The sequence below is a fragment of the Pseudorca crassidens genome, chromosome 11 (assembly GCF_039906515.1).
Source record: "Pseudorca crassidens isolate mPseCra1 chromosome 11, mPseCra1.hap1, whole genome shotgun sequence".
In the NCBI taxonomy this organism is placed as follows: Eukaryota; Metazoa; Chordata; class Mammalia; order Artiodactyla; family Delphinidae; genus Pseudorca; species Pseudorca crassidens.
In genome coordinates, this window is record NC_090306.1 from 16,658,841 (window position 1) to 16,671,805 (window position 12,965).

General features: G+C 37.0%; 1 protein-coding gene across 14 annotated transcripts in view; it reads left to right on the forward strand.

Moving 5' to 3' along the window:
* Window positions 1-6,167, forward strand: part of SLCO1C1 (solute carrier organic anion transporter family member 1C1) — a 58,491-nt gene extending 52,324 nt beyond the window's left edge. For 10 of the 14 annotated variants that reach the window (XM_067695845.1, XM_067695844.1, XM_067695843.1 and 7 more), the window contains 2 exons: window positions 3,394-3,511; window positions 5,291-6,167. In XM_067695845.1, the coding sequence (XP_067551946.1) occupies window positions 3,394-3,511; window positions 5,291-5,513 (341 nt within the window). In that variant the 3' untranslated portion in view covers window positions 5,514-6,167. Of the gene's footprint in view, window positions 1-1,166; window positions 1,528-3,393; window positions 3,609-5,290 lie in introns of those variants that run through there. The other 4 variants (XM_067695842.1, XM_067695855.1, XM_067695849.1 and 1 more) reach the window with 4 other exon arrangements.
* Window positions 6,168-12,965: the final 6,798 nt, after the last annotated feature.

Sequence of the window (12,965 nt, forward strand, 5' to 3'; positions counted from 1 at the left end):
TATAGTAAACCCACATAATAGAAAACTATGCAGCTGTAAGGACAAATGGGGAAAATCTCTCTCTAATGTTACCAAGTATATTAGTCAGTACTGGGTGTCATAACAAAACACCCTGGATTGAGGGGCTTAAACAACAGGAAGTTATTTTCTCATAGTTCTGAAAGCTGTAAAGTCCAAGATCAATGTGCCAATAGGGTTGGTGTCTGGTGAGACCTCTCTTCCTTATTTGCAGATGGCCATTTTCCCACTGTTCATACCCTGGATCTTTTCTCAGTGCACAGAGAGAGAGAGACCTTTGGTGTCTCTTCCTCTTCTTATAAGGACACCATTCCTATCAGATTGGGGCCCCACCCTTATGACCTCATTTAACCTTAATTATCTTCTTACTTTTTCCACATGCAATCACATTGGGAGTTAGGGCTACAACATATGAATTTTGGAGGGACACAATTCATATCAAGTGATCTCCAGTATATGCTTTTAAGTGAAAGAAAGCAAAATGTAGAACCATGTATATAGTGATGCATTTGGTGTAAGTATAGAAAGGTGGAAATATTATACACACACACACAGAGGTATTTGCTCTTATTAACAAAAAGAAACAATGGAAGCATAAACTAAAAACTAATACTATTTGTATAAAAACTTTACCTGTTAGGGAAGAAAGGAAAAAGGGGAGAGAAAACAGGATGGAAATGAGATTTTGTAAATGTAACTGTTGTATAATTTTTAATTTGAAAGCATGCAAAAATTTTATATAATTTAAAATAATTAAATTAACAGAAACAAAGAAATTCTTAAAACAAACCAAAACTAACTCTATATTATATGGGTGACATAACCATACAGAAAAAAACTTTAAACTACATGGAAAACAGAATTATTACCAAATCCCCATTGCTTCAGTACATTTTATGGTCTTGTCATTAATACTAACTTTGGCATTGTTATGTTAAAACTATTGTGTATTTTCAGGTTAAAGTAAATAAGATATTATGTTAATATCATTAGGAATCAATATTTTCAGCATAATAGAAAAGCGATAAAAGCATAAAATATTTAAGTAAAACTCATTCTTAATTTAAACTTAAAATGTTAATATGAACTCATATAGCTTTATTTTAAAATAATGTGTATCTTATAACTCTGTCTCCTGAAAAATCTAGAATCTATTTAACCCAGGAGAAATGAGCACCCATAGCAATGAATCTGTGCTATCTAAATATCATTCCTCAATAAAGAAACCACAGCACCTTGGAGAACTGACCAAGGTCTAGGGTAGAAAATGCATAAGATGATTGTGGGACAACTTTTGTGCAAGAAAGTGAGAAAGCTATCAAAGGGATATGTCAAAAGGACACAGGACCAATTTGAGGAGCTTGGCCTAAGGTGAGATAACTTGAAAATAATATACATAATATAAACAATATTATTATATTAATATATAACATAACTAATCATTATAATATCTGCCATGTCTTGAAATACAGTGAATATATAAAAAGACGTAAATCTGTAATGATACCTAAATAATTTTGGAGAATACTAGGGCATCAATTCATTATTTTTAAAACTGATAAATGGAAAGAATTGAGCATTTATCCTGCCTTCCTTCTATATTTCCTTCGAAATAAACTATACTTCGAAGTAATCAAATAGTCATGAAGGAAAATTCTCTTTTATAGAAAAATCCTAAATAATTTTACACAAGGAATAATATAATTTTTAACCATCTGTTTTGCAACCTCATCAACATTTGCTGAGAGCTATAGGTGAAAATGGATGAAAAACTTCATAATGGAGGGCATAGCCTGAGTCTCAGATCCATTTTAACATTACAAAGAGTGGCAAGTAGACAGCATGTGACTTCTGCCAGAACACACAGAACCACCTGTGCCTTGTTCCTGCCAGAGTCTATGCAGGAGCTAACTACCAGGTTATTGGAGAAATGAAGGATAGGAGAACAAAGTAAATGACGTCATGAAGAAGCAATCAGTCAAATCCAGACTGTGGCATGTTCTACAGGACAAATGTCTTCAAAAGTCATTAGTATGAAAAAAGAAAGTTGGAGAAGAAGCTGATATAAAGAGCCATCAACTAAATTTTTTTAAATAGATCTTTACTGGAGTATAATTGCTTCACAATACTGTGTTAGTTTCTGTTGCACAACAAAGCGAATCAGCCGTATGCATACACATGCCCATGGCCCCTCCCTCTTGAGCCTCCCTCCCATCCTCCCTATCCCACCCCTCTAGGTCATCTCAAAGCACAGAGCTGATCTCCCTGTGCTATGCTGCTGCTTCCCACCAGCCAACTATTTTACATTCAGTAGTGTACATATGTCAATGCTACTCTCACTTCGCCCCAGCTTCGCCCTCCCACCCCATGTCAAGTCCATTCTCTATGTCTACCTCTTTATTCCTGCCTACCTGGTTTGAATCCTGATTAGAATGATCCAACTCTAAAACAATGCTTTGAAGACATTCAGAAAAGTTTGAATGTGGATTTTTGATAGGATTAAAGAAATTATAAAATGTGTCATGTGTTAAATGGCAGAGTGATATATTTTTTAAAATGTCAGAGATGATTTCTGAAATACATATAAGGAGAATGACGTGATATCTGAGGTATCTCTTAAAATATTAAAAAAAAAAGTTTCTGGATGCACGTTGGGTTGTGGGACTGGAGAGAGATAACACAGGGGTGGCAAAATATTGATATCAATAATTGTTAAAGTTAGTGACGGTACATGAGGTTGTATTACATCATCCTCTCTAATTCTGTGAATGTCTGAATTTCCCATTATGAAAAATTTAAAACATACAGAAGAAGGCAAGCATTTGAATCTTGAGGAACATCTTCACGTTATTAAGAGCAATGTAAAGTTAGTTATCACCTAAATGTTTTTCAGTGGCAAATAATCTATTTAGATGGACAATGTATATAAAGAGAATTTTTATTTAAGATACCAAATAATCTAAACTGACTGTTAGATATCTTTATCTATGTGATCTTCTTGCTTACAGGATTTTATGCAAAATCGGGTCAGTTAGCTCTTTTTTGAATCTGGAATTCTTCTCATCCTGGTACAGAAAGGGAGAGACCCTTGCAAATATTTTCCTTTGTAAATGTACATCTTCCTTACAAAAAGGAAACTTATGCTATGTCTTCAGAGCTTCTCCTATGACTTCTGTTTCTCAAAATTATCAGCTCAAAATAATCTTTATACCAGAGGCATATTTTGGGGTGACATATTCTGGTTTTCTACAGATGCCCTGTCATCTCCAAAGCAGTGAATTTTGGACTGACTGTGTTTTCTGAGAATCATTAATTATAGGCTAACCAAAAAGATATGTGTATATTTTTAGTAGCAATTATTTGTTTTTCTCACAGCAGGAATCCCAGCTCCCGTATATTTTGGAGTTTTGATTGATACTTCATGCCTCAAATGGGGATTTAAAAGATGTGGAAGTAGAGGATCCTGCAGATTATATGACTCAAATGCTTTTAGGTACCGTATCAAACTCATTCCCACATCTCACGGCTACCACATCCCAGGTTTGCACAATGCAATTGGCACTAATAATCCTCATGTAGTTTCATTGCTTGTAAGGAAAAGGAGAGTCTAATCAAGAAGTTTTTTCTGGGGCTTCCCTGGTGGCGCAGTGGTTAAGAATCCACCTGCCAATGCAGGGGACACGGGTTCGAGCCCTGGCCCGGGCAGATCCCACATGCTGTGGAGCAACTAAGCCCGTGTGCCACAACTACTGAAGCCCGCGTGCGCCGTGCTCTGCAATAAGAGAAGCCACTACAATGAGAAGCCTGCGCACCACAACGAAGACCCAACGCAGCCAAAAATGAAAATAAATAAAATAAATTTAAAAAAAAAGTTTGTTCTGTTTTATAGAATAATTCTATTATTATCTGATTATTTGGCTAGATCTTTTGTTTTTCCCCCATTCTTAATCTTGACTCCCATTTTAAGTGAGTAATCATTTAAAAAAATATGACATAAGATTTCAGAATAGAGTAGAATTTTCAAAGTTTGTGCACACAAGTGAGTTAATTCCCTGAAACTCAGAAGCATTTAAATCTAGGTCACATTTGGGGTTTAATTCTATTCTTTTTCAAACTGAGCCAAACTGTCCCATTTACGTCAGATATAATCCCTCTGGGCAAGAGTTGGATTTGGCTGTAAATCTGTCCGGCTTTTATTGCCAAACTGATGTTCAATTATTCCAGTACTTGAAATGCATAAAAGTAAAAGGTTTTCTCTGTGTGTGTGAGTGTGTATGGGGTTGAGGGCATGGGTTTTTTTCACTATGGTATCATTCAGTTCAATTCATCAAACATTTAGTTTCCTTATTGCTTAAAGCAATACTTCAATGGCTTAAAAGCAAGAAGGATTTTTTTTTTCACTTTACAAGCTGAGTATTCTCTAGAGAAATAAACTTGGTGCTGAACTGTGTAAGTTGGAAGTTGGCTGTGAATTTAGCCGACCATCTCAAATAAATTTGCTTGACTTAATGGGCTTTGATGTTATGTGAGAAGTTTATTTTGGTCTTTGGAAGGGACCTGATCTATGAGGAGAATTGGCACTTTATTCACATTTACTAAGGCTGTATTTTAGTGCAAAGACAATGTAATTCAATCAGAGACTATGAGTGTACATACAAGGTAACCAGCATGAATCATTTAACCTGTCCTTTCAAACCTTTGTGTCTTATAATCTAATGTAGAACTAAAGGCTACTCATGGAAGAAATGGATTGAAACCTCTGGTTTGCTCTTAAGTCAGTCTACTCCACTGAGAGCTCTGATTTCCCCTTAATGTTGCTTCTTGCAGTTTTTCCGTAGAAGTGAATTTGGGCAAGCTTCGAGGGGAGGGTAACCACATAATTTATCATGCAAACCTGGGTACTTCTGAGAGTGAAAGGGGGCACTATTAAAAACTACACTGGGACAACACTAGCATAATCTGGGACTGTTCTGGGCAAACAGGGATACAGTTACCTGGTCTAAGGAAATAATTTACAGAGAGGATGGGATGGATTATATAATTATCAGTGACTGAAAATGATGGTACTACTAAAATTGCTTTATATTAGCTTACTGCCTTCCATAGTCTGTCAAATGTTCATAGAAAGGTCTTTCATAGCCACTGAATCTGCATTCTTAAAACCATCCTCATGATAGTTTTATTGATATTGATATTTTTGGATGATATTATTACATTTTATTTAAAGTTGGATAGTTGCCATAATTAAGATGGACATTCTCTCTTCTTCTAGACACATGTATCTGGGACTAACCATGATCCTTGGCACAATGTCCATTTTCCTAAGTATTGCAGTACTTTTCACTTTAAAGAAAAAGTATGTTTCAAAACACAGAAGCTTCAGAACCAAGAGAGAAAGAACAATGGTGTCTACAAGAATCAGGAAGGAAAACTGTACGACGAGTGATCATTTGCTACAACCCAGCTACTGGCCAGGCAAAGAAACGCAGCTTTAGACAAATGATGACTTGAAGCCATGTTTTCCAATTTCTGGAAATTCTGCAAGCAAGTTTTAATCAAAAGGGTTTTAAATGTGTAAATTCTTTCTCCTTTCAAAAAGATGTCTACTTTGTTTTTGATCCTAAGTATTAGATAATGTACGTGATAACAAATACAATTAATCATGTTTCAGAAGGTGTAGAAGGTAAAGTTAATCTTAAATATTTTAATTTATAAACCAATTCCTTATATTATTTACTCATTCTGCTTAACTTTGCCTGTGCCCATTGATATATTAGCTGTACTCCTAGTAGAACAATTGTCACTATAGTTTAATGGCTATGTGTAAAGTAATTTCTAAACTGAGATACTTGCCTAGGATAAGAGAATACTTAAAAAAAATTAAATGACATCTTGGTCTCCTTCAAATATCACCTTAATGATGATGTTAGGATGGAGTCAGAACATGTAGAGGAAGATTTTGTTTTAAGCTCCTTCTTTCTTTTGAAATACAATAATTGATATAGAAATGTATATTTGTAAATGATCTTGGAGGATTCGAAGTTTGAATTACTAACTCTTCTACCATTACGAACTCTTCTGCATGTATTTTATGTGTGAGATTTTAAGTGACCATAGTTGTAAAGTAATAAAATTAATATTTAATATGCTTTCCTGTCTTTCTATGAATTCAGTGGAGTAAAAAGTATTGTTAAATACTGCCCATATTTTAATGTATATAAGCAGCTCCAGACTTATGTTTGTGATGTGGTCCTAAAATATATTTGATAGTGAATTTCTGAAAGTCCACAATAAACTTAGATGTTATAACAGGAACACAGGGTGATGGGGTGAGTGATGCTGTGGTCCCTTTTGGTGCTCTCCCTGGCATCGTCACAAGGCTTCTGGGCAGGGTGATGCCATTGGTACAGTCTGCCAGATGGCTCTCTGTTTCTCTGTAACTGAAAAAGTCATGCCAGGCACTTCCTGTTCACTGGCTTCCTGGTCCTGCTCTCACTGAACTAGTAAATTCAGCAGTCCACCATCTTTAATCTTCAGCTCTACTATGTGTTATGTCTTCCTTCCTCCACCACTGCTGCACCCTAGAAGGGGCCTGACCTTCCCAAGAAAAGCAAACTTAGGTAGATCCACCCCTCCCCTGCATTGGAATCTTGGAATCCACTGCCACAATTCTTAGCAGCCTTTAGAACACAAAAACAGGGCACTTCCAACAAGGAGTCTCTTTGAGTTATTTCTTGGGAGCCTGAGTCCAACAAAATTCCAGCTCAGAAATGCAGTCGCGGGACTTCCCTGGTGGTACAGTGGTTGAGAATCCACCTGCCAATGCAGGGGACACAGGTTCAAGCCCCAGAGGGAGGATCCCACATGCCATGGAGCAACTAAGCCTGTGTGCCACAACTACTGAGCCTGTGTGCCACAACTACTGAGCCTGTGCTCTTAGCCCATGAGCCACAACTACTGAGCCTGTGTGCCACAACTACTGAAGCCTGTGTGCTGCAACTGCTGAAGCCCGTGCGCCTGGAGCCCATGCTCCGCAACATGAGAGGCCACTGCAATGAGTAACCTGTGCACCACAGCGAAGAGTGGTCCCCACTCGCCACAACTGGAGAAAGCCCACGCACAGCAACGAAGACCCAACGCAGCCAAAAATGAATAAATAAATAAATAAATAAAAAAGAAATGCAGTCGCCTTACTCACACAGTGGAAGGATCAAATAAATTTTCCCCTTACATACCAGTCCTAAGAATATGATGAATGGAAAAAACTAGAGATGAAAAGTGTGGGGATGGAGAGCAGGGAAAATTTCCTTTAAATACATATTAATTTTGCCATTTTATTTGAATTGGCGGTGCCAGATTATTTCATATTTTACTATTTTTAAAAATGAAAATAGACTTGGTTTGTTTCCAGCAGGCCTACTTCAGACCTGCTGCTGCTGTACTAACTTGTGAGCAGGAATCCTTTTTGTCATCTCAGTATCAGCCTTACCCATAGCGGATATTTACTGAATGGGTGAGTGGGAACACTTGTCAAGAGTTTTCTTTATAGAGATATAATTGAAATTCAAGTTCCTCATCCTGTCTCCCACATCCTCTTTATTTTCTAAAGCTTTTGTAGCAATATCCTGAAAAATAACTTCTTTGCAAGTAAATTTCTAAACAGGATCCTATCCAATGTACTCTTGAATGACTTGAAAAATAAAAATTAGCATAAAGCATATTTAAAATGATTTTTTTTCATAAAAGCACCAACTGTTAATGAAAAGCATATTTTTATGCATAACCGTTAATTCAACAGTGGAATTATACATACTAAACTCATTTGTATGGCATATGAGGGTATCATTTAGTGGCAAAGTGAATTTACTAAAAGGAACCTTGACGTTTTAAATGAGTAAATTCAGCTGACAGAAGTAAGCAGGCTTTTCATGCCTCAGAAAGCACATTTTTTTTTTTTTTTTTTTTTTTTTGAGAAACCAAACCCCATTTCAGAGGTCAAAAAATTCCCTCAGGGCTTCCCTGGTGGCGCAGTGGTTGAGAGTCCGCCTGCCGATGCAGGGGACACGGGTTCGTGCCCCGGTCCGGGAAGATCCCACATGCCGCGGAGCGGCTGGGCCCGTGAGCCACGGCCGCTGAGCCTGCGCGTCCGGAGCCTGTGCTCCGCGGCGGGAGAGGCCACAACAGTGAGAGGCCCGCACCGCAAAAAAATAAAATAAAATAAAATACGACGTTGTTTCTCATCATCAAAAAAAAAAAAAAAAAAATTCCCTCAGCCCCAGGGCCAGACATTAGAGGTAAGGCCTTGATGGACATGTGGGATCCCACAGTTGCACCACTTTATTCATTTATTATACAGTCATGACCCCTGGAGGTGACCAGCACCTCAAATGAACATCTGATTCACTCTAACCTTCAGACAGGAAACACTCCAGCAATATCATTTTATAAGTGGAGTGACTTCAATTGGATTAAAAGACTTGCCCAAGGTGGAGGCAGTCAAACTAACGCTGGGTTCTTCCATTACATCATGATGCCTCTAAAGCAGGTAATAAAAACAAACAATCTGAAACCTCTAAAAACAGCTGGAAGAACTTTTGTGACCATGACCAGTTAAGAAATCCCCACTTATTATAAATTTATAGACTCAGACATAAAAGAAGATTGAAAGAATAAGTTGACTGTAGCATGTACAGTTATAATTGTTATAATAACTATTAAATATAATATTAAGCACTCTCTTTATGTGTGCTGAGTGCTGTAGACACATTATCTCAATTTCAAAGGTCAAAATAACCTTACGTGTTAGATATGAGTACTGGTATGTTCAGAGGAACATACCAGTACTCATACCAGAACATACCAGAGGAACATACCAGTACTCACACCAAACCAAATCAATTAAATTTTATACCATTCACATCTTTTTTTTTTTTTTTTTTTTTTTTTTGCTGTATGCGGGCCTCTCACTGTTGTGGCCTCTCCTGTTGCGGAGCACAGGCCTCGGACACTCAGGCTCAGCAGCCATGGCTCATGGGCCCTGTCGCTCCGCGGCATGTGGGATCTTCCCGGACCGGGGCACGAACTTGTGTCGCCTGCATCGGCAGGCGGACTCTCAACCACTGCCCCACCAGGGAAGCCCCCATTCACATCTTTTGATACTTATTTTCTTTCCTGTTTTCTCTTCAAGGCTTGAGAGTCAAGATCTTCCGATTACAATTGAATGAATTTTTGTGAATTGCTCCCACTTTTAAAAAAGGGTTTATTTGTAGAATTGAATGTTGTGTTTCATAAATATTGTATCCTTATAATGCATATATTTGATTTTTAAAACTTTGTCATAGTTAATAATTTTTCTTTGAATTGTATTTTAAATAAATGAATTCTCAATTAATTAACATTGCCATTTCTGCTTTCTTTATTGATTGTGTTTACTTGATATATCTTTGGTCCTAGCTTTATTTTTTAAAATTTCCTGTGTTTTGTTTAAGGTTCGATATTTGTTAACAGTACAGAATTGAATTTTATTTTATCTAAAATTTTGTCTATTAATAAGATACTTAATTATCACATGAATGTTTGGCTTTATTTTTGCTATATTGTTCATTAAATTTTTTCCCTTATGTTTTCCTTTCATTCTTCCATATGCTATATGTACTATCTTTTTGCTTTTATTTCTCAGAATTATAGAAGTCATAGCCTCTTCTTTCGCACTCTGAAAAATATTCTGCCATTGGTTATCCCAAAATTATAAAAATATACTTTGATATTCTCTTTTAAAAATTCCAAGAATCAGATAATAAATACTGTCTGTTGACTCTCTTTATGTATGATTAGACATTTAAAACGTTAAATTTAAAAGACTTAAATGTAAGACCTGAAACCATAAAGCTCCTATAAGAAAACATTGGGGTAAGCTCCTTGACATTAGTCATGGCATAGTTTTTTAGATTTGCACCCAAAGCAAGCACAACGATAGCAAAAATAAATAAGTGGGACTACATCAAACTAAAAAGCTTCTGCACAGGAAAGGAAACCCTCAACAAAATGAAAAGGCAACCTATGGAATGGAAGAAAATCATATAAGTGGTGAATACCCAAAATATATAAAGAACTCATACAACTCAATAGTAGAACACAAACAATATGATTAAAAAATGGGCACAGGATCTGAACAGACATTTTCCAAAGATATACAAATAGCTAACAGATACATGAAAATGTGCTTAACATTACTAACCATCAGGGAAACCATCAAATCAAAACCACAATGAGATACCACCTCATAACTGTTAAAACGGCTATCATCAAAAAAGGCAAGACCTAACAAGTGTTGGTAAAGATGTGGAAAAAAGAGAACCCTTGTACACTGTTGGTAGGAATGCACAAAGTTTTCAGCCACTATGGAAAACAGTATGGAGATTCCTCAAAAAATTAAAAATAGAACTACCATATGATCCAGGAATTTCATTTCTGGGAATATAGCCAAAGGAAATGAAAAACAATATCTCAAAGAGATATCTACCTTCCCATGTTCATTGCAGCATTATTCACAATAGACAAGATGTGAAAACAACTATGTGTCTGTCACACATGAATGGATGTACATCAGTTACAGATCAATAAAGCTAAACTTATAAAAAAATTTTAACTAAAAAGAAGTTTTTACTTCCTATCTCATCTCCTACCCACAAGTCCAAGATTTTTTTTACTAATGTAATTAAGGATTTAAGACTTAAGTTATTAATAAATTATTTTTACTTTCTAAATCTTTTTGCTATATAAACAAATTTATAAGGAAAATTTCATGCATGCATCCTTTCCTTATCTTTATTTATTTATTTAAAATAGACTCCTAGGGATAGAATGTTTCAAACATATTAACCAACAGCATTCCAAAAGGCAAAGACAGTAGAGCCTTACACAAACAGCATTTGAAAGATTAGCTCTCCTCAAACTTCACTAATCTATCAATTTTATAAATTAAAAATGGCATCTCAATGTTTTGATTTCCATGTCTTTGCCAGTGAGTTAAAACTTTTATATGTGTACTGGTCATATCTCTTCTTTTAGAGATTGTGTTCACAGCCTTGCTTATATGTTTGTTTTGGTAGTTATCTTATTAATGATAAGATAACACATTATGGTGTCCCATGTAAAATAATTATTTTTCTAATTCGGGAGCTGTATTAGTTTGCTATAGCTGCCATAACAAAATACCATACTGGGTGGCTCAAACAACAGAAATTTATTTTTGCAGTCTGGAGGCTAGAAGCCCAAGGTCAAGGTTGGCAGGGTTTGTTTCTTTTGAGGGCTCTCGGCTTGCAGACAGCTGCCTTCTCACTGTGCTCACAAGGTCTTTTCTCTGTGCATATGCGTCCCTGATGTCTCTTTTTCTGTCCTAATCTCCTCTTGTTATAAGAACCAGACAAATTGTGTTCAGGCCCATTCTAATGGCCTCATTTTAACGTAATCACACCTTTAAAGACCCTATCACCAAATACACTCATGTTCTAAGGTACTGTTTCTGTCTAGGGTCACTCTATATAAGAATTATATCTGTAAAATGTAAAAATACATTTTAACTTCTGACAACTCATGTCTTCCTTCATATGATTCATTTCTAAAATTTCTTAAATATGTTCATTCTTTTTTTCTGAATAAGTTTAGGATTATTTTGTCAGGTTCCAAAAATATCCAATTGAGACTACTAATCTAAAAGAGAGAACAAAAACTACCTGTTTCTTCTCTGTACTATATACAATATTTAAACTAAAAGAAAAACCTCATTTTTCTCAAACAGGGTTTTTTTTTTTTCCTGCTCACCGACCAATTCTCCAGCACCAGCTGGGTGTCCTACAATTTAACTCAATTTTATCTACCTGGAGTAATTGTCAGATCCCACAGATTAAGAGCTCATCCGACAAGACTGGGCCCCGCCTTCAGAGGACAATCACCTGTGCTTCTAACCATCTGGCTATAAATCAAAGATGACCACAACCACCGCTTCAGGTTCAATACAGGCAAACCTCGGAGATATTGCGCGTTCGGTTCCAGACCACAGACATAAAGTGAATATAGTCTATTAAGTGTGCCATCGCAGTTGGTCTAAAAAAACAATGTACATACCTTAATTTAAAAATATTTTATATTGCTAGAAAAATGCTAACCAACACCCTTCAGCAAGTCATGCATAGTAGTAACATCAGAGATCATTGATCACAGCTCACCATAGCAAATAATGAAGACATTTGAAATATTTTAAGTATTACCAAAATGTGACACAGAGACATATGTGAGCAAATGCTGTTGGAAAAACAGAGCCCAGTAGACTTGTTTGACACAGGGCTGCCGCAAACCCTCAGTTTGTAAAAGACGCAATTATCTATGAAGCACAAGTTGGGCTGCACGCCGCAGGCCTCCAAGACCTCTACTTGCCCGGCTTCAAGATTGAAGAAAGAGCCCAAAGTCAGTGGCAGAGACATCAATGGTTTAACGGAATGGGGGGGCGGGGGGGAGCTTACCTCTCTGAAGCAAGGTCCTGACACAACACCCCACCCAGTGAAGCAGACAGAGGGCAAGACATGGCGGCAGTCTTGTTTCCGGGGCGGGGAGGGGGAGACTGCCAGTTATAGTGGGAATTGACATCAGGTTGGCTCGTCAGTTACCAGGGAAACTAGCAGAGGGGCACGCCCCTTACTGCCCCTTTGATAAGAGCAATCACTGGCTGGAACCTGCAGCAAGTATGTAGGAAAGTCAGTCAAGTGAGTAGGGTGTAGGTGAAGCAGACGCTTACTGGTCGAGCCCGGGATGTACAGAGAGCAAGAGAACAGCCACCGTGAGTGACCTGACCATACACACAATAAAACGAGGTATGCCCTAGACAGCTCACAGAACTCAGGAAGACTTATTACTAGATTACTGATTTATTATGAGAGGATACCTCTCAA